The sequence below is a fragment of the Aquarana catesbeiana genome, linkage group LG03, assembly GCF_042186555.1.
Source record: "Aquarana catesbeiana isolate 2022-GZ linkage group LG03, ASM4218655v1, whole genome shotgun sequence".
Lineage (NCBI taxonomy): Eukaryota > Metazoa > Chordata > Amphibia > Anura > Ranidae > Aquarana > Aquarana catesbeiana.
In genome coordinates, this window is record NC_133326.1 from 605,829,785 (window position 1) to 605,848,096 (window position 18,312).

The 18,312-nt window shown below is 40.4% G+C and overlaps 1 protein-coding gene across 2 annotated transcripts in view; it reads right to left on the bottom strand.

Annotated features, from left to right (window-relative positions):
* The window catches only part of AEBP1 (AE binding protein 1), an 86,021-nt gene that overhangs the window by 7,880 nt on the left and 59,829 nt on the right, over positions 1 to 18,312 (bottom strand). For both annotated transcript variants that reach the window (XM_073622190.1, XM_073622191.1), the window contains exons 7-17: positions 17,689 to 17,772; positions 13,999 to 14,076; positions 13,305 to 13,376; positions 12,099 to 12,161; positions 11,892 to 12,001; positions 9,895 to 10,034; positions 9,709 to 9,793; positions 3,831 to 3,975; positions 3,173 to 3,261; positions 2,965 to 3,088; positions 1,857 to 2,053 (exon numbers count right to left, since the gene is read on the bottom strand). In XM_073622190.1, coding sequence (XP_073478291.1) covers positions 1,857 to 2,053; positions 2,965 to 3,088; positions 3,173 to 3,261; positions 3,831 to 3,975; positions 9,709 to 9,793; positions 9,895 to 10,034; positions 11,892 to 12,001; positions 12,099 to 12,161; positions 13,305 to 13,376; positions 13,999 to 14,076; positions 17,689 to 17,772 — 1,187 coding nt within the window. The remainder of the gene's footprint in view (positions 1 to 1,856; positions 2,054 to 2,964; positions 3,089 to 3,172; positions 3,262 to 3,830; positions 3,976 to 9,708; positions 9,794 to 9,894; positions 10,035 to 11,891; positions 12,002 to 12,098; positions 12,162 to 13,304; positions 13,377 to 13,998; positions 14,077 to 17,688; positions 17,773 to 18,312) is intronic.

Here is an 18,312-nt window from a genome sequence, read left to right on the forward strand (position 1 = left end):
TGAATAAATAACGGGCCCAAATACACATAAAAGTGTGTAGGTGTACGTAAAAGAAAAAAAAAATAAACATTTCTGCAATACATGCACAGTTCCTCATGTTTAGTCTCTTTTTCAAAATGCTGCAAATACAGAAACCTGTTGATCCTTCCAGAAAGCCAGTGTGCTCCTAACTTCAAGTTGTAGGGAGGCAACAGTACCTCTGCTGCACTGATATCCTAACTAGTGTTGTCAACACTACCTCCTGGACTACAGAACTCCACCTATCTTCACCCTTCTCTGTCCCTCTTCACATGAATACATTGATTACTATCTAAGACAAACAATGCCATGGTCTGGACTACCAAGAGCCTCTTCATACATTCTGTGTGGGGAAAGGTCTTTTAGGAGATGCTGTTCTCTTGTAGGTGTGCCTACATCAGTCGCAATTGTCTTAAAAAACTCTGCTGACCCCTCCTCCACCTCCTATCGGCTTGCCCCTGCAGAATTTTAAAAGCTTCTATGATGTTGTGGGGAGTATTAAAAGCAGTTACTTGCTACAGACAGAAACAAAGTAAAAGGTAAATGCTGGGATATGCTCTAGAGGTGAAGGGCATGGCTTGGCTGTAAATTTAAGTCACAGCTAGAGCTCACCTTAGGAACACAGTCATTGCTGACTGATTATTTTTGAAAATGGTAATAGTTTGGTTGTCATGCTGATACAATGGATTTGGTACTCTGGAAAAAGTATGCAGCTAAAGATCTCTGACGTCATATGCTGCATGCTTATTCCAGGTTAGTACCTCATAAAGTATATTATATATCCACCATGACTGTCAGGCAAGTAGCATTTTCAGAGGTGGTCATCAAGGACAGCCTCTGTGTTTCTGTCAACACAGATTACCTTTAGGGCTCTTGCACATTTGTTGTGCCCTCTAAAAAGCAATCTGTGTTCAGATCAGTTTTCAGAAAATATTTGACAGGTGGTGAGGAGGTGTTATATCACATGCTCACTGCCTGATTTACGCCTGTAATGCTGCACCACCTGCACTGCAATCCTAGGTGATGCAGACGGTTGCGGCGCTACCCCATTGAACTTAAAGGAGAAGTAGGCCCAAAGCTTTTTTTGGCCCTACTTCTCCTATGGGTCTCAGGACTGCACTTGGTTCTGCACTCCTATGACCAACAGCGGGCTTGAGCCCACTGTCGACTGACAACGCTCAGCCAGTCCAGGCTCTGGATCGATCCTGATTTTACAGTCAGGATCCACCCAGATGCCTGGACTGGCAGCTGGCTCAGCCTCTCAGCACTCCCGCCCCCTGCACAGCCCGGTGCTCAAGTGAGCGCTGGAGGGGCAGAGCAGAGAGGCAGTGACTGACAGTGCTGTCTGTCAAGCTCTGCACCTCGAAGTAAAAATGTCACGCCTGCGATGCTTTACTTGAGTTCAAAGAGGTCGCTGCAGGCATTACAGGGTTAAATCAAGCAGTGAGGAGGCAATATGACACCTGAAAAGTGCTCCAAATGCAGCATGTGTACAGCCCAGTCTGGTTATATTGTTAGGCTTCAGGTGGGTGGCCAAGGGGTAGTAAAACTGGGGCTCTGCTGCCTGTTTTTATCAACCCGCCACTAGCCACCCATGTGAAAAAGCCCTTACCAGACATTAGGAGTACAGTAGCAGGGTTTTTATTTTTTTTTTACCAAAGATAACATAATTATCTGCCTGACAATACTATCAATATGCAAATTAGGCAGAAAAGGTATTACAATGAAATAAAAAACAACGCAATATGTAAAGTAAACTAAGAAAAGACACAATTAATGGTTTGTATCTAAAAAACACTGACCAGAGCTCTTTGAAGACACATTTAGTTTACACTCACCATTGGACTGGCAATTTCATAGCCATCGGGGTTCAGTGAGGGTACCAAATGAATCCTGGTCTCATGGACAAGGGTCAAAATACGTGGATTGCCATCTCGATATTCTTTGCACATAAACTGCATTAGGAGAAGTAGTAATTCACGCCCCAAAATTTCATTGCCATGAAGACCAGCTGTGTACCTGAACTCCGGCTCCCCTGTGAACAAAGGTCAGACAAAATCTCATTGTCTTGGTAGGATACCATTCTAGAACAGACAAGCCTTCTCATTCTGTTACTTATCACCATTCATGGTGTAAATACATGTATGTAAATTGTGAAAGAATTTATAATTCTGTTCAGATGGTTATGTGACCCATGCATATATGTCTGGCAGCATTGGCCGTGTCTGCAACTACATTGCATTTAAAGCATATGTTGCCCCAACATTTCATGTTTCTAATATGTGCCTGTTCCATGTTTTCTTGCATTGCTTCCTTTGGGTCAAATACCTGTTGATCCTGCCAGTCCCCTTGCTTTTCTATTTCACCATGCTAGGCATGAGAGCACGTCTATCCCAGCATAGTCAGTTTTCTGGCCGTGCTGAGAGAACAGCCTGCCTGTCCTCCAATGATCAGACTTGTGCTGACACACCCCCTGCACAGCCATTCACTGGTAGGCTAAGTGCGCTGCTTTTTCCTTGCCTTCTGCTGACACCCCCCCCCCCCCCCCCCTGGTCTCCATCCTCAGCTCTCTAAGCCTCCAGCTAAGAACAGAGGTCATGTGATAACCTATAGAAAAAAAAAGCATAATATTTTTTATATTTTTACACAAACATTTTGCTTTGCATTTTTAGTTTAAACTGAATAGGTTATTCGGTTAGGTTATAAATATATATATACACATACACACACATATATTATATACATGTGTATGCCCTCCCAAGCGTATGACTTTCTTTACTTTGCTGCTATGGGCTCTAGCCCCAGATCTTTTGTAGACCTAGCAACGCCCCTGCTTATCACTAGTATTAGGGAATGAGGTCAGAAAAGTATAAGTATGAATAACTATGTATACACGAATATTGATTCCTTTGCCATGCTCTGGCTCTAATGGATAAAATTCCTTACCTATCTCATGTTCTCCTGGGTTATCTGAGATCTCCATAGCATAGATCTTCAGACCTTTAGCTGTCTTCCCAAGACTGTATGTTCTGGTAATGGTTGGACATTCCTCATTCACAACCTTCATGAGCTGCAAAAGGATGAACATGGTTGGTAGTTCAGAAATAAAGCAATAAATATTACAATGTTATGATTTAGTCTACCAGAAGCTCACCTGTCTCATATCTTTGTAGTTATGATTCCGGAAATCTAGATTATCTGAGGAGGTTATCACTTCATTCTGGCTATAGTAGCTGACTACATCTGTTAGGAAATAACTCAGATCAGAAACAAGCTATGGGCTCAAATCAATAAGCTAGACCTACTGCCATACTGACTATTATTTTCTGCAGTGAAAACTGAAAATAACATTCACATGGTTGAAAAAAATGATCATTATGGCAAATTACACATGCATTATAGCTTAGTGAATTGAGTCCCAATTGGAGCACATATTACTGGTATATTTTCATGCACCGCTGCATATAAATATAAATGCAATATTTACATGACTGCATGGTAGAAACATTAGGCAGTAATTTCCTTCAAGGGCGGTGACTGATGTAAAAGGTTCAGTGATCCCTGTAAAGCAGGGATCTCCAAACTACGGCCCTCCAGCTGTTGAGGAACTACTTGTTCCATGAGGCATTTTAAAACTGATATTCACAGACAAGACTTGGCATGATGAGAATTGTAGTTCCTGAACAACTGGAGGGCCATAGTTTGGAGACCCCTACTGTAAAGGGCTGTAGTGAGCCGATGCTATAAAAAGAAACAGACACATTTTTTTCTGTAGTAAGCAAGCTGCATTTGTGTACGTTAATCTTACTTACTGGAAATAGGGCACCCCAGGACCTCAATTCGCATACACAGACTTCCGTTCCATGTCTGCGGGTAGATACGGATAAATCTTGCTGCCACAGGTTCAGGAAAATCTGTCTGCACTGGTGTGTCCTTGTCTACATTTCCATAGAACATCTGCAACGATAAAAGCAAGCCTCGGAATAACTTCATGGTGCTTTTGATCAATTTTGTTTAAAGTCTACCTGCCACAGTTTTATTGTGTAGACTGACAATTGTAGGTTTATCCAAAGCACATTGGGATGCTGCTCAATGATTATCAATGTGACACTGACAAGACAGCTACTAGTGGAACAAAGCTACACCCTTGTGAACAACAGTCTAGAGCACAAAGTAGATGTCCTTTAGTGCGTTTAGATGTCTTTTATATACTGTATTCCTTTACTTGTGCCTTACTGACAGGAGCTCTAGGACAAAACATTTTTCCAATAACATGGCACTATACTCTTCAGAGGATCACATTCAATAATGCCCTACCCTGCCCTGTCCTGCCACTTTCAAAGTTCATTGCAGCAAGTGCTGCATATTCATATGTTTGGCCAACCATTCATTAATTCATTCATTAATGTTCTGCATGCCCACTGTCTTACTTTCCCCTTTGTACATCCATGTCCAAACCCAATTTTTTTTTAGAAAAATAAGGTAAATAGCAAAGGTGGTGGTATTTTGTCTCTATATGAAAGGTGGTCTAAAGGTGAGTGTAAAAGATGATCTTGATGGAGTGATGGTATCGTGAAATAATGGGTAGACTCAGCTACTTGGACAGACAGAAAGGGTTGTGCAGACTGGGACAATGTTAACAATAAGATAGGAGATTTTAATTAATTTGAATTATACTGGTGTAATGGATCTACTATGGCCACAACATTTAAGACATTCGTAAACTCATCACAATATATTTTTATGGGACCTTATAGAAGTTCTAACTTGATTCTCTGGACCATGTACTCGCAAGTAATGCAGAGTATATTACAGATGTAAACCTGGGTAACAGTGAACGTCATTTAATTCAATCTAACTGTAAAAAAGCAAGCATGTGTTAGAAAGGCAAAAGGTTTCTAGGAGAAACAAAAAGCTGCACTCCAAAACATAGATTAAGAGAAAATATTCTCAACAACAGACACATATAATAACAGGAGAATTATTTTTATAAAAACATATTACAAAATGCATTCCCATAAAAAATACGTATAAAATGCTAGACATCTGAATCCAGTGTATCCTAAAAGATAAGATGATGCCTTTTTATCATAAAAGATACAAAGGCATTTTAAAACTATCGAATGAAAAAACACTTTAAATTTAAAAAATACTGTAAAAAGGAAATAAGGTTGGTAAAAATTAAAAATAATTGGCAGTTGCAAAAAAAGATGCAAAGGTGTAAGATACAGTAAATTCCATATCAGAATTAAAATATTTTTGAAAAGAGAAAGCCAATATCTTTTTTTAACTCTGTGTATACCAAGGAAGATGGTGGTACCTATGTACTATATCACAATGGTATGTAACTGGACTATTAAAGATATTTCTCATATTAAAGGTCTAAGTTCACATTTTAAAAAATGCACATTTGTAGCAGGTAAAAAAAATGTATACATTTTGTTTTTCTTTTCTTAGTAGCCTACAGAGCATTGCATCCACAATCAGCAGATCACAGGTGCAATGTCAGGCTCCTGTAGACAATCAGTACAGCTGTCTGCCCATACCTCGTCTATGGGCAGACAGTTACTGAATTGCAAGAAATGCCAATGAACTTTGAGGGTGCTCATCAGTACGTTTGCAGTTTATTGAGAACTACATGTCATCTGCCATGGTGGAAGATGGGTCTTGTAGTTCATTCATGCACAGATCTGTGTAAATGAATGATACGGCTGTGCGGGTGGAGCCCATATATAGTAATATGTTACATCTTAAATATAGGTGTAACATGCTGCTAAAGGTGAAGTTATCCTTTAAGTAGGTTTGCTAAGTAATATGTATCCCCCTGACAATGTCTTAATCTGCTTTTCTCTCCAGAAAGATGGAGCCATCTTTGTTCTGGAATTATGCTCAGGCTCTCTTTCCTGGACTGACTTGTAAGATAAAACGTACAACTTTTCTGAAAAAGGACACTGTTGCTCTATATTGTGACAAAGTTAGGAATGTATTCTTGCTGTCTTGTAAGGTTACTGAAAGTTCCACTTTAAAGCGTACCTCCACCTTTGTTGAGAAAAAAACATTCCCCTCTGGGTGATCTATGTACATTGCAAGGATTTTAACAAACTTTGTTGCAGATTCCTACCTTTTGTTATTCTGAAGAAATCCCTGTGTGTTTCTCTGTGCCCATGTGCTGAGTGAGTCTAATGTGAGTGGTTTAATGATTATCAATCAGCTGCTGCAGCTCTAGAGCTCTTATGAGGAAAGTTGCAGGGTCTGCATCCCTTTAGACGTGCTTTCCTACTGGGAACATTTTTTACATTTTTGTTGCAGGGGATGCCAAAAATCTGACTTGTATCTTAGTGCAGACTTCTGGGAAAATCGGTGAGCCAATCACACATGCAGGAAATGATGTTTCTGGGGGGCATTCTGTGTGTACAGAACAACATCAGGAAGCCATATTGCATTGCTTTTACATACAGTATCTCACAAAAGTGAGTACACCCCTCACATTTTTGTAAATATTTTATTATATCTTTTCACGTGACAACACTGAGCCCCGGTTCACACAGGGGCGGCAAGACTTGCAGGTCGCCTCACCGAGGCGACCTGCACACGACTTCCACGGTGACTTGCAAAATGACTTCTGTATAGAAGTCTATGCAAGTCGCCTCAAGTCGCCCCCAAAGTAGTACAGGAACCTTTTTCTAAGTCGGAGCGACTTGCGTTGCTCCTATTAGAACGGTTCCATTGTACAGAACGGGAGGCGACTTGTCAGGCAGCTAGGTCGCCTGACAAGTCGCCCCTGTGTGAACCGGCACTGAAGAAATGACACTTTGCTACAATGTAAAGTAGTGAGTGTACAGCTTGTATAACAGTGTAAATGTGCTGTCCCCTCAAAATAACTCAACACACAGCCATTAATGTCAAAACTCTGGCAGCAAAAGTGAGTACAATCCTAAGTGAAAATGTCTAAATTGGGACCAATTAGCCATTTTCCCTCCCCGGTGTCATGTGATTCATTAGTGTTACAAGTTCTCAGGTGTGAATGGGGAGCAGGTATGTTAAATTTGGTATTATCGCTCTCACGCTCTCATACTGGTCACTGGAAGTTCAACATGGCACCTCATTGCAAAGAAATCTCTGAGGATCTGAAAACAAGAATTGTTGCTCTACATAAAGATGGCCTAGGCTATAAGAATATTGTCAAGACCCTGAAACTGAGCTGCAGCACAGTGACCAAGACCATACAGAAGTTTAACAAGACAGGTTCCACTCAGAACAGGCCTCGCCATGGTCGACCAAAGAAGTTGAGTGCACATATCCAGAGGTTGTCTTTGGGAAATAGACCTGCATTGCTGCAGAGGTTGAAGGGGTGGATGGGGGGGGGGGGTTTAGCCTGTCAGTGCTCAGACCATATGCTGCACTCTGCATCAAATTGGTCTGCATGGCTGTCATCCCAGAAGGAAGCCTCTTCTAAAGATGATGCACAAGAAAGCCCACAAACAGTTGGCTGAAGACAAGTAGACTAAGGACATGAATCACTGTAACCATGTCCTGTGATCTGATGAGACCAAGATAAACTTACTTGGTTCAGATTGTGTCAAGCGTGTGTGGCTGCAACCAGGTGAGGAGTACAAAGATAAGTGTGTCTTGCCTACATTCAAGCATGGTGATGGGAGTGACATGGTCTGGGGCTGCATGAGTCCTTCCGGCACTGAGGAGCTACAGTTCATTGAGATAACTATGAATGCCAACATGTACTGTGACATACTGAAGGAGAGCATGACACCCCCCCCCCCCCCTTCGGAGACTGGGCCACAGTGCAGTATTCCCTATACATGATAACGACCACAAACACACCTCCAGGACGACCACTGCCTTGCTAAAGAAGCTGAGGGTAAAGGTGGTGGACTGGCCAAGCATGTCTCCAGACCCAAACCCTATTGAGCAGCTGTGGGGTATCCTCAAACAGAAGGTGGAGGATCGCAAGGTCTCTATCATCCACCAGCTCCGTGATTTCATCATGGAGAAGTGGAAGAGGACTCCAGTGGCAATCTGTGAATCTCTGGTGAACTCCACGCCCAAGAGGGTTAAGGCAGTGCTGGAAAATAATGGTGGCCACACAAAATATTGACACTTTGGGCATTTTTGGACATTTTCACTTAGGGGTGTACTCACTTTTGTTGCCAGTGGTTTAGACAAATAATGGCTGTGTGTTGAGTTATTTTGAGGGGACAACAAATTTACACTGTTATACAAGCTGTACACTCACTACTTTACATTGTAGCAAAGTGTCATTTCCTCAGTGTTCTCACATGAAAAGATATAATAAAATATTTACAAAAATGTGAGGGGTGTACTCACTTTTGTGAGATACTGTAAAATTACAGCAGCTGCAGATTGAAAAGGAAATAACATTCAATTACAATATGACTTGTGTCGCACTTGTATATGCTGTTATTTTTTTATATGCAATTTTTTTTTCCCATGAAAGTGGAGTTACGCTTTAAGGCTCAGTTCACACTAGTGCAATTTCAGATGCAGCTTGAGTTGCACAGAATTGCATGACAATGGAAATCACATTGTTTTTAATGGTGCCCATTCTCTTCTAAGCAACTCAGCACAGTACGATTTTGCGAACCTTATCCAAATTGCAATACTACAAAATTGGTTTGTAGCAGTGTGAACCTAGCCTAAATCAGAAATGAAATCCATCAATGTAACTATTTCCCAAACTTTTTACATTCAAGGCATGCCATGAATGATAACTGTCACAGTTGCTTTTGCTCTAAACTGTCAAGCCATCAAATGGCTGGTGTAATAACTATTCACATGTGCAGTGTCATGGCAACTGCAGTCCATACAGAGGCTAAGATGGTGGCTTCCTTGGCTGTAATGGATAGGATGGTTTAAGTTCACCACAATAGCACTATTCAAAACTGTTGAAAAAGAAGTTTAACATAGGTACATAGTTAGTAAGGTTGAATAAAGACACCAGTCTAACCTGAGTGAGCACCCACAATTGTCCCCATCCACATGTATTGCGTCCCATCAAGATGCCCATCCACTATATTATTATTTTTTTTATATATTTAGGGTACCCATGTAGCGCCATCAATCTACGCAGCTCTCCACACACACCCACACCGGTCCCCACCCCCAAGGGGTCTACAATCCAAGGTCCCCAACTCACACCGATACACCAGGGCCAATTTTTGGACAGAAGCCAATAAACCTACCAGCATGTCTTTGGAGTGTGGGAGGAAACCGGGGTACCTGGAGGAAACCCAGACAGGCACAGGGGGAACATGCAAACTCCAGGCAGGTAGTGTCATGGTTGGGATACGAACCAACAACCATATTGCAGCGAGGTGAGAGTGCTAACCACTACACCACTGTGCTGCCCCAACATGCAAAAAGGTTCCTTATAATTAAGGTCTTTTTGCCTGGATCATCTGAGGTTTTTGACTTTTGAGTATGCATATTTTTTAAATTTCTTTGTATATTTATTTCAACCTCACTAACTATGAACAGTGAATCAATGAGAATCCTGGGGATAGTTCTACCGCTGATGACTATCTCCAGGCTAATGGGCCATCAAAACAGCAGTGATTGTACACTGAAGTTGCTGCCAGAACTGGATTCAGAATATTTCTTTATGAATAAAGATAGCAGTGATATCAATATAAGATGTGAAATGCATATGCTCACCATCTCCTCATATCCATTGCTGTACACGATCCAGTTTTGGCTGTCGTTACTGAAGCCCACATAGTAAGAGGTCACAAAGTCATCACTGTCAGAGAAAAGAATAAAAATAATGACTGTTTCAGCATCAGAACACCTCTCCGAATATAAGGACAATGTTCTGTATGTAGACCAGAGGTGTGCACTTACTGGATCAGGGAGTCCCGGCCCTGTGTGATAATGCCAGTGAATAATGTGGTTCTTCGAGTGTCCACTTCTAACCACTGAACCACACTCTCATCCTCCGCACACCACGCACCATCAAAGAAGTCATCTTCATTAGTACCTGCCTAGAAGGAAGCCACAGGCTGGTTAAAAGTAGGAGCTAAGCTGTAACTGACATGAAGTCCATATGATAAGAGGTTCTCATTGTAATACCAGTAGCAAAACAATCAGATTGGTAATTGTTCTCTTCTGAAACCATGACAGTTCTTATTTCAGGATTATGTTGTAAAGGTTTCTTACACATGGCAAAATCAACTCATTATTTTTTGTTTCAGGCTATCAGTTCATATTGTTATTCTACCATTTATTTAGGGATTGCAAATTGGTACCTGTATGTATGCAGTCAGCATAAAGTCTTAAAACACAGTACTTACAAAGCCCCCAGTTTATGAAACAACAGCACTCAAGAAAAAATACCAGAAATCTTAATAAATGAAGGTCATTACCACCCCTGATCAGTTTCTTGATGCCTTCTGATGATAGTCAATTATTACAACATGTATAGTTTATACTCTATCTAGGGAAAACTAACGAAAGCACAAAACTGCTGTCATTTTACACTTTGATGGGCTCTTTGAAAACAGTTAATCACCCAGTTAAACACACATAGGTGTACTGTTTTTAGCTGCTAAAGAGTTTGCAATTCTGCTCAGCCACTCTTGTGCTTTACACACCTGTTGCACACTGCACAATCAGACAGGTGCCATATTTGTTTCCTTAGCTTCCTGATTCAGTTACTGTGCTTCCTTTGTTACTTCTCTACCCCCAGCCTGATCACTGGACAGTGAATCAGGACCATTGTCCAATGAGCAGGAAACTGACACAGAAAACAGTACTGATAAGCTACATCGGTGTTTCTCAACCTTTTTTCTGTCAAGGCACCCTTTAAAATTATGGATTGTCTCAAGACACCCCATTCTAAAATGTAAAAAACTCTTCTAATAGTTTGACATTATTATTAGTATACAGGATTTATATAACACCAACAGTTTGTGCAGCGCTTAACAAAATGAAGGCAGACAGTACAGTTACATTACAATTTGGTACAAGAGGAATCAGAGGGCCCTGATCATTGGAGCTTACAATCTAAGAAGGAGGGTCAATTGATACAAAAAGGTAATAACTGTGGGGGATGAGCTGATGGAGAAAAAAAAAATCATGTATTAGTTAGAAGCAGGATAGGCTTCTTTAAAGAGGGATTGTCAGGGATTGTCGAAAGATAGATAGATAGATTAGGGGACAGTCGGACAGATTGGGGTAGGGGGTTCCAAAGGATGGGAGAAGCTCTGGATAAATAAATATATAGCAATATATAATATATAGCAACATCCACATATAGACACCAAATGTGATTTATTCTTTCAATGCAAATACACTTTTGCACACTGGTACTGACTAGTATTCCTATGTTTCTCTTCTCCCTCAATTCTCGCAGCTAATGTGACCCCAGTGCTAAGGGACAGGGGCACAGGAGAGTCAAACAAGGACGCTGTGGAGGCAACAGTCATCCTCCTTATCAACTGATGATGTCATTGGTTGTTAGGCTGCCAGTGTCTAGAAAGTCATGATGGGGCATAATGAAAACCCGTGGCTTTGTGTAATTAAAAGGCAGGCTTGATCCACCTGCTGGTTTGTATACAAAGTTTGATAATTTTTTAGGCATTTTGCCAAGGCACCCCTGAAGAAACCTCAAGGCACCCTGGTTGAAAAAGGCTGAGCTAGAGTGACTAGCAGAGGTGTGTGTCACAAGAACAGCTGGCCAAGATTAAATATTCTTTGGTTAGTAAAAGAGTAAACATGTATGTACAGTACTTGAAATTCCACTTTAACAAAGAATGGTGACATTTTTTGTACACTGGGAAGCAAATTAGCCGATTAAAGTAACAAAACTGGATCAAGCTCTACATGACACTGAGCCATACCTGCATATTAAGCCGACCTCTCTGAGCGTGCAGTCCATGGCGCAACATGGAAGAGGCCAGAATTTGATCATCTTCTATCCGATGGGACTCCATGCCAATGGGTGGGCACTCTGTGAACAAGATTAAGATGTATCCCATATACCTCTATAGATAAGTGAGCAATTTCACAATTATACACAGCCACACAATATAGAAACCTCTACTCACTTTTCTTCTCCTTTGGGACCTCTTCCACCTCTTCTGATTCCCATTCATCGGGGGGCTTCTTCTCTATTAGAGGTAAAGTCGAAAGTTATATAGCTTGCCCTCAATATTTTTTTATCTGCTTACCTGGAACCATTATGGAGGTTTGGATCTTTGATTTCATTCTATCTAATCTGCATATGTGTTTTAGATGAGTGATTTAGAAAGTATTGAAGGCAGAGAAAGCCAGGTAAAGGGTATTCTTAGAATGCCACCATTTTCAGCTCAGAATTTGTTTTAGTCATGAGTAGATGGTAAGACCCACTGCCAGGGTTTTATTGCAGTGTCTATGTTATGTAGATTTCCCTTTGTTTCTGAACCTTTTAAAAGAAACCTCTTCAAGGAGGACAGAGCCAAAAAACAATGTTTAATAAGTCAGGGAAAGGCTAGAACTCATTTCAAGTTTTATTACTGTCCGTATCACCGTTAGGTAGATTTCTATTTTTGCTCCAGTGGTCTCACTATTCTTGCTCCAGTGGTTAGCGTCACTGGGGCAGGAAGTGACGATAAATATCCAAAGCAATGACACATACAGCAACAAAAACCTGACAGAAGCTCTAAACTTTCTCAAACCTCTATCCAAGTTTTGGATTGTATGCTTTACCTCTGCTTAAAGCTTTATTTTTAATACATGATATTTAATATGCTATATGTAAAGAAAAACAAGGGCTTGTTCTGTATTCCAAGTCTGTTGCTTGAGAAGAAATTTGCTGGTCCTTGTATGCTGACTCGCAGGCCAGCTCTCTCTGTGTAATGCTGTTTAGCCAACAGAAAGCCCAGAAATGACAGCCAACAAATCTCTGAATCTGCTTATCCAAATAGCTTTATACCTTAAAAGCTTGCCACAGTTGTCACAATAGTACGAGGTCAATTTATCAATACTTTCACATATGATTAGGATAAGTTGTACACATGGTTCATAATTTTTCTAATTGAATCTTAAGTGAAAATGTGTAAATTAAGTGAACGCTGTGTGAATCTTGAGTGAGAAAATTGATAAATAGACCTTTAAAGGCATTGCCATGAAATTGGTTTTGTGGTTTTGATCTACAAAGTTCTTGTAGCACTCTACAGCTAGGATAGTACAATCCTCTTACCAGAGACTAAAGTAGTAAATTAGTTCACATACAGCATCACATCTATCCTCATACCCATTTGCTGTCAGCTCACCTTTCCGTTTCCTTTCCTCTTCCTCCTCCCTCTCTCTCTCCTCTTTGCTGCTGGTTGGTTTTTGTGGTTTCTCTGCAGATAACATTTAAAAGATAATATTAAAAATTCTTATATAAGGTATGCTCCGTCCCTACTATAAAAGAAAAACAAAAAACAGATAATCCATGTTAAGTGTAAGGCGGATGGGGGTGGGACCGCAGTGTCGGCCCTGCACGTAGACAAACCAGGAGGTACTAAAAGCTGTCTCAGGTGTGTGAAGGCAACCCTTGTTACACCTGAGACAGCTTTTAGTACTTGTTAGCATCCTTTGGTTTTCCTAAAGTGATAAAGTCTCTTTAAGAATTATATTTAATTTGATTACAAATTTAACTGTACAGTCTGTCTGTACCATATGGCCATGAATGAGGCTGTGAATTGTGCTTAGTGGTTAGACCAATTAAATTGCCACAAATCACCACCCTTGGAGGCATCCAAGCTCTAACTGACTGGCAAAATGAAGGTCAGTGTAATCCCGAGAATCTGTAATACTGGTAGCAGTTAGGACTTGGTATCTTGACTATGGGAACTAAAATCACTCAAAACATAGATGAGGCCCATGAGACCAGGTGGCATGGCTAGAGTACCTAAAAGTCTACAAGATCATTCTGGTCATAAGTCTAAAACGTGTTTGTACACTAAAAAGACTAATAATTACTTGATGAGTATTTCTCTTCATCTGTCCACTCTTCTTCCTCCTTTTCTTCTGGAGGTTTCAGGAATGTAGTGTAATCATCTGTACAGATAAACAGAAGATGTTACACCATTTTATTACGACTGTCTAATCAAACAATACTCTGTTCTCTGACCCCTATACTTTAGTGCAATAGTACAAATGCCCCTAGGCTCATTTTATGGGTTTTTTCCGTAGCTGAAGAAAGAACTTCATAATAAAAGCCATAAAATAGATGAGAGGGCAAAGGCTCTACATACTAATTACAAAGTAAATGAAAAGTTTTTTTGCCATCCAAAGTGAAGTCACCCTATAAATATCATCACTATGACTCCTTATATAAACCTTTAACAATGAGTTTTGTTATAATTTAAATTGACAGGATTGCCTAAATTTAAAAGAACATATGTTTGCAGTGCTCTTCTGAATATACAATGCTACAAAGATTCTCAATCAGTCTCCTCCCCTATTGCATAAATTGCTACTGGTGATAGAGTAGTCCATGTCAAAATCTCAGACCTCAGCTATGAGGAAAGATTATAATATCAAGCAGTATTGACTATAAAATATATAATACCCTCCTATTTCAATAATTATCAATAAATAAATATAAACATATTTCTGTGCTTAGTGAAAAAAAAATCATATAAATCAAAAACATTCTCAGTGGTCTATAATATTCAGTAAAAATATGAATAAAGTGAAGGAGACATGTTTGCTAAAGTCCAAAAAACTGTGCTCCAAATTGTGCACTCTATTCCTATTAAAAAAAAAAACAGTCTCCAAAAAACATATAGGTGACAAATAACTCCACTGTGGAGCACCTGACAATGAACTGTATTGACGGAATGTATTGGGTGTGATATGACACTTTCACTTTCTGCGATGCACTTCTGAATCTTGTATGCTGTAGCGGGTGGGTGGCATTCACAAATCCTTTTTTGATGCAGAATCCGATTGCAGGGATGGGCACATTTTTTTTCTATGCAATCTCTTTTTACATTTTAATCATTACAAAACATGAAACATGAAAAAAGGGCAAAAGAAAATCAGTATTATTAATAACAGATACTGTATCTCTTGTTTATGTATCAATGCAAACATCCATAGCATTATAGCTGCTGATCTTCCCATGACTTTTGATTGAAGGGAGGGAATCCCCTCAGGCATTGAGGGAACATGAGGAGACCAGCATGGGGAGCCAATGAAAATATTTTGAACAATAATTAAACAGATTTAGTGCAGACAATGGCCTTTAGGCGCTGTCAAATGTTTACCAGTGGAGCACATAACCAGGTGTAAGCTCAGAGGGACCTCACCCTCTCACCAGGTGGCTCAAAGTGAGAATCTAACACTCCCAGGGCAAAAACCACATAGAGCAGCGCATTGCCTATACATCCCCCATGGACTACTGCCCGACAGTGCCTGGAACAAGAAGTTGACCACCCTATGACAAAATAAATAGAAAAAAAAGGAAAAATACCACATTATATAACATACAAAAAAACAGTTGGGACATATAGGACTCTAAAACACTGCTGAATTGCCAAATTCAGCAATTACACCTGGTTCTCTGGCTGGTATAAAAGAAAAAAGGGGAAAAATAACTCACGATTTAGATTGTTGGTGCACCTGGACAAGTTGTCTAAATGTAGGATCCACCAGGGTCAACAGTGCAACTTCCAAACTAGAGGTAACCGAGACCGACTCAGCACTGAGAAGGTGAGGGAGAGCACTATGTTTATAATGGAAGAGGGGGATGATGGGGATGTGGAGCAAGAAATGCTTTGGCAAAAGGGGAAGATCTATGTCAAGACTCTCCATTATGTGTTTATGAACAGTGGACCAAAAATTCACTATCCCACCACATATGGAGAAATGTACCTCTTTGGCCACACCCCCTCCAACACAAGTCTGAATCCTGGCAAGGGTCGCAGGCACACGGTACAATCTCAACAACAGCTTGTAGCTATTTTCTTGAGTCTTGGTATCCACTGAACTGAAGTGTGTCAACCAGTACAGATGGTGCAGTTGCTCATCAGTGAACTCGCACTGGAGGTCATGCTTCCACTATCTAATGTATAGCAGCTCAGGGCTAGGGGCAGCTGAAGCAAGTAGCTTATAAAGAACCAAGATCATATGAGGAATGGGATCCTTATCAGCCCATAGGCACTCAAACTCTGTGGGGGTAGACCTGATCTGGGCTATATGGTGTTGTGTAAAAAAAAATTCATGGAGCTGGCCATACCTCCAAAAGTCAAAGGGGAAACTTCTCAACTGCTTCCTAAGGGTGGATGGGTACATTTTAATGTGATTGTGCACTCATGCCATGTCATGTCAAGGTTATGTCAGTATCTCCACTCTACCAACCAAGGCATCAGCCAATATTTAAAAAAAAAAAAATCCAGGGGCTTTGCCTCTAGCTCTCTCAGGCCCTGGGGACCCACTAAGGATGCCACATATGCACACAAGGGATCACACAACAACAACAGATTGCTAGGGCAGCAATGTAGGTGCAGTCATCTAACATGGATATCCTCAAATCACTATACAATGTCCCTAGTAAATAGTGCAGGAGTGTCTCCCTAGTAAATAATGAAGGACTCGTACATTATTTACCTGGGAGATTGCATGGTGCATTGAGGTGGGCCCCCAGGGCCCGGATGAGCTAGAGGCAAAACACCTGGATTTTTCTTTCAAAATATTGGCTGATGTCTTGGTTGGTACATCATAGATACTGGAATACCCTTACCCCTGAAGAAGATATATAAAGAGAAGTTACAACGCATTGGGTTATCCTGGCTGTAGGGCATCTTCTGACAAATTAACACAACTAATGTACTTATATAGAAACCTACACTGAGTAGTAATCGAGTATTGCTAGAACTCGTTATTGTGTTGATGCTGTGCAATGTATCAGCCATATTTGTTTTTATGGACATACTTTTTAACTTTGTATCAATGAAGAACAGTATGAATTTTTACATTGCACTGTTACATGTGGTTGCCTAAAGTCTCATGGGAGTGGCAGCAATTTTGTATTCTAAGATCCAGGGAATAATGATTGCCTCCTGTGATATCAGGAAGAATTTTTTTCCCCCGCTGGAGCAAATTAGACCATGGTTTATTTGGGGTTTTTTGCCTTCTTCTGGATCAGCTGTGGGTATAGGATTCCGTATATGGAGATATTTTTTTATTGGTTGAACCAGATGGACTTGTGCCTTTTTTCAACCTGACTATGTAACATAGCTTTTAACTAATCCTTGAAGAGTGATGCAGTTTAATGCCATTTATTCTTTGGCACTAGGGCTGTTAAACTAAGTAATGCTGTGAAGGCTCTCCAACCAGCTGTCTTGTATTGTGTCCTGATCCAGGCTGTACTGCTTAATTGCAGTGGAGGTTCAGCACTTAGTTGTGCTGTCTGGCATAGATGTCCAGACCACAGGACCAATTTAACAGAATTAGAATATCTTGGCAGGGACAGCTATTCACTATTTAATTAAATTCTTAAATAGGAGTTTTTCCAGAGTTTTCCTTCAAATCTTCATGCTATCGTGAATGCAAAGATTTCACATGATCCTTGTCAAATAACAGGTTATGTAAGAAGAGTATCCATTGGTCCTGCCACATTAGTGACAGCAAATTACATGGTCCTTTATCAAACGTGGTACTTACAGTCATCATAATTAAATCCTGGCTTGGGATACGGGTATTCTGGAGCTGGTAGGGCTGTTGTGGTTGTCACAATTTCAGGCTTCTCTAATGAGGAAAAAGTAATAAAGTTAATTTTCCCTTTATTATATTTCTGATTGAAAAGAACTGATATAACCACCGACAACAAAAGTAATTATAGTTCATAAACACGTCATATGAACTTACAGTGCCTTGTAAAAGTATTCACCCCCCTTGGCATTTTTTGTTGCCTCACAACCTGGAATTAACATGGATTGTTTGAGAATTTGCATCATTTAATTTACAGAACATGCCCACAACTTTGAAGATGTTTTTTGGTTTTTATTGTGAAGCAAACAGCAAATAGGACAAAATAACATAAAAAGTCAATGTGCATAACAATTTACCCCCCCAAAGTCAAAACTTTGTAGAGCCACCTTTTGCGGCTATCACAGCTCCAGGTAGCTTTGGATAGGTGTCTATGAGCTTGCCACATCTTACCACTGGGATTTTTGCCCATTCCTCCTTGCAAAACTGCTCCAGCTCCTTCAAGTTGGATGGTTTGTGCTTGTGAACAGCAATCTTTAAGTCTGACCACAGATTTTCTATTGGATTGAGGTCTGGGCT